Raw genomic sequence first — 3114 nt, forward strand, 5'->3', positions numbered from 1 at the left:
GGCTATTTTCAAATGGCCGAAATATAAACAGGGCTGAAATGTATGTTTTGTGATAATAATCTAAATCTGAAAAGTAACTAAAGTTTTCAAATAATTGTCGTGGAGTAAAAGTACAATATTTGCCTCTTAAGGCGGTTACACACCGGCGAATATGCGAATATACGCAAAATTCGGACTCGTTCCGAATAATTAAAAGACACTTTTTTCGCTCCGCGAAACTGGTGTGGAAGCTTGCATTGACTTTATAAGGTTTTTTAAAAAAACGTATTATTCGCATGAAAAAAATCGCCCCGGTGTGTAAGGACCTTTAGTCTCTGAGATGTAGTGGAGTAGAAGTAAAAGTATTGAAAATGGGAAATACTCCAGTAGCCTAAAGTAAAAATTCCTCAAAAGTGTACTTAAGTACAGTCTCTCTCTCTCTCTCTCTCTCTCTCTCTCTCTCTCTCTCTCTCTCTCTCTCTCTCTCTCTCTCTCTCTCTCTCTCTCTCCCTCCCCCACATAGTTTTCCTCCAGACTGGCCAGTGTTTGCATGGTGGAGGAGGTTCTGTCAGGTTGGAGGTTTCCAGAAGTTCCTGTATTACTCCATCATGTCTGTGGTCTGCTTCCTGCATCCTGTGTTGGTGTGGCATGCCGTTATCTCAGGTACTGGAGTGTTAAAGCTGCAATTTACCGTACTTTTACTTCTATTCCACTACATGTCAGAGGCATTTTTTTTACTTTTACTCCACTACAATTATTTTAAATCTTTAGTTACTTTGTAGATTTTGATTATTATCACAAAACATACATTAACCACTTCAGCCCTATGTACATTTCGGCCATTTGAAAATAGCCGCATTGTGAGCTTGTAGATCTGCTATTTTCATGAAGATTTTGTATTCAAAACTTGTGAAATGAGACATTCTGCATAATGAGTACTTTCTGCTTTTGGTACTTTAAGTACATTTTGATACCAATACTTTTGTACTTTTACTCAAGTGCATTTTGAATTCCGGTTACTTGTAACGGGAGTATTTCTTACATTGCAGCATTGATACTTTTACTTAAGTACTTTTTCCACCACTGGCTATCTTGTGACCCAACAGGGAGCATGCTTCTAGTGACGGCCTTCCTCAACTTCATACTAAGTAAGAAGGACAAGAGAGACACTCCCAAAGCACCTCAGGGGGGCCGAGGAGACCCGCCCCATGTGACAGAGAGGACGGGGGGCTCGTTCCTTCACAACATGGTCCCGGGCAGGAGTAGGGGACCCGCCCCGATGTCTGTGACCTCGCCCAGACATGGTGGTGGTGTCCTCCACCCAGGAGAGGAGGAGGAGGAGGAGGAAGGAGAGAGCGTCCAGGCCATGTTAGAGCCAGAGGAGCACACCACCATCACCACCATCACCATGGTACCAAAGGAGGAGAAACAGAGAGAGAGCAGGGGATGGAGAGAGAGGAGTAAGTCTGTCACAATTATTACATCGTCGACTAATCACAATTATTTGAGTTTTTTGCATAATTGTCATAATCGTTTCCATGTTCATACATTTTCAAACATTTTCCAAAAATAGCAAACAAAATACCAAAAATAGCAGAAATAGCTGATCTACAAGCTTACAACGCGTCACAAAAAACCTACAAGATCAGCTGTTTCTGCTATTTTTTGAATATTATTAAATACTAGAGCAGGGGTCTTCAATGTTTTCAGGCCAAGGACCCCCTAGCTGAGAGAGAGATGAAGCAGGGACCCCCTACTCTATATTGTATACAATTGTGTTTCAGATTAAAGTTTTTTTTTTACTTGGTCTGCTCTTTTTTCCCTCTACACCTATAGCCTCTTTGCCAAAAATAGCCGATCTACAAGCTCTCAACGCCTCGCAGCGCGAGGCGTTGAGAGCTTGTAGATCTGCTATTTTTGGCAAAGAGGCTATGAAAGAAAAATAATTCTAGGTTCAAGTGGTTAATGTAAAAAAAACGAAATCCTATCACACAAAGATTTGGCGGACCCCCATAGTAGCTCTGGTGACCCCCTAGGGGTCCCGGACCCCCTGTTGAAGACCCCTGGCCTAGACCATACCTGTCGGGGGATATGAGTACGCAAAGTATGTGCAGTTTTGGTTATGCGCTGTGCACAGACCCATAGCTCGGGGGGCCATCCCATAGCTCAGGGGGCCGTAACCATGGCGACATTATTTTCCATACATTTTACACACATTTGGGGAAAGTGAAAAACAGGCGTTGGTGTTCCGTGCACATGGTAATGGTCAATGGCTGCATGTGTGCAAATGCAGATCCATTGCTCCAGCCACTGAGGAGAATCGGACAGAAGTTTTGGGGACGCACAGACGCACAGAGCTTTGTTTAATTATAGGATGATGTCAGTCATTTCTTTGTATATTTTAAGTAATTTGTCATTATTATTTTTTTCATATGTTCCAACGTTCAATGCCAAAAATACAATTAATTCGTTAATCGCGATTAATAGACCATATTCACACGGCGGCCATTTTGAAATTTAACATTGAAAGTGCCACCGTGCCACGGGGTGGCACTTCATTGACTTGATAGCAACATGGCCGCCGTGTGAATATGGTCTATGGAGTGACAATTAATGGTCATGTTAACTGTGTCATGGTGACAGTCCTAGAGAGGAGACAGGTGCGTTTCACCAGTAGAGGAGGAGGAGGAGACCCTGTGGAGAGAGAGATGGAGGAGATGGAGAGGTACGGTGATGCAGAGCCAGAGACTACCTCGGACACGGCACCCATGATCACTGACTGACCCGTACACAGTATAGAGCATCGCAGTTCCCGCCCACTTCCTGGTTTTTCGTGGTGCCGGAAGGAACAACTCAATGCATTTTTCCATTGACATTTCCAAAAATATTTGTATCTATTAATTTAAGCCTCGAATCAAGCCATCATGACATGACATGAATCATGACCATAAAACGTTTGATTCTGTGATTTTTTTTTTGAAAACGGCAAAACAAAGGGTATTTATTAAATATAGTATATCATATAATTAAATATAAAATGAAAAAAATCACAGAAAAAAACGTTTTATGGTCATGATTCATGTCATGTCATGATGGCTTGATTCGAGGCTTAAATTAATAGATATAAATATTTTT

At 41.9% G+C, this 3114-nt stretch overlaps 1 protein-coding gene across 1 annotated transcript in view; it reads left to right on the plus strand.

The window, feature by feature from the left end:
* The window catches only part of tmem72 (transmembrane protein 72), a gene marked incomplete at both ends in the record, with an annotated part of 12502 nt that extends 9740 nt beyond the window's left edge, over positions 1–2762 (plus strand). Inside the window, 3 exons of the mRNA XM_080448939.1 lie at positions 503–642; positions 1086–1418; positions 2623–2762. Of these exons, the coding sequence (XP_080305065.1) occupies positions 503–642; positions 1086–1418; positions 2623–2762 (613 nt within the window). The remainder of the gene's footprint in view (positions 1–502; positions 643–1085; positions 1419–2622) is intronic.
* Positions 2763–3114: the final 352 nt, after the last annotated feature.

This window comes from Gymnoscopelus braueri (genome assembly GCF_963280865.1).
Source record: "Gymnoscopelus braueri genome assembly, chromosome: 14".
NCBI lineage: Eukaryota > Metazoa > Chordata > Actinopteri > Myctophiformes > Myctophidae > Gymnoscopelus > Gymnoscopelus braueri.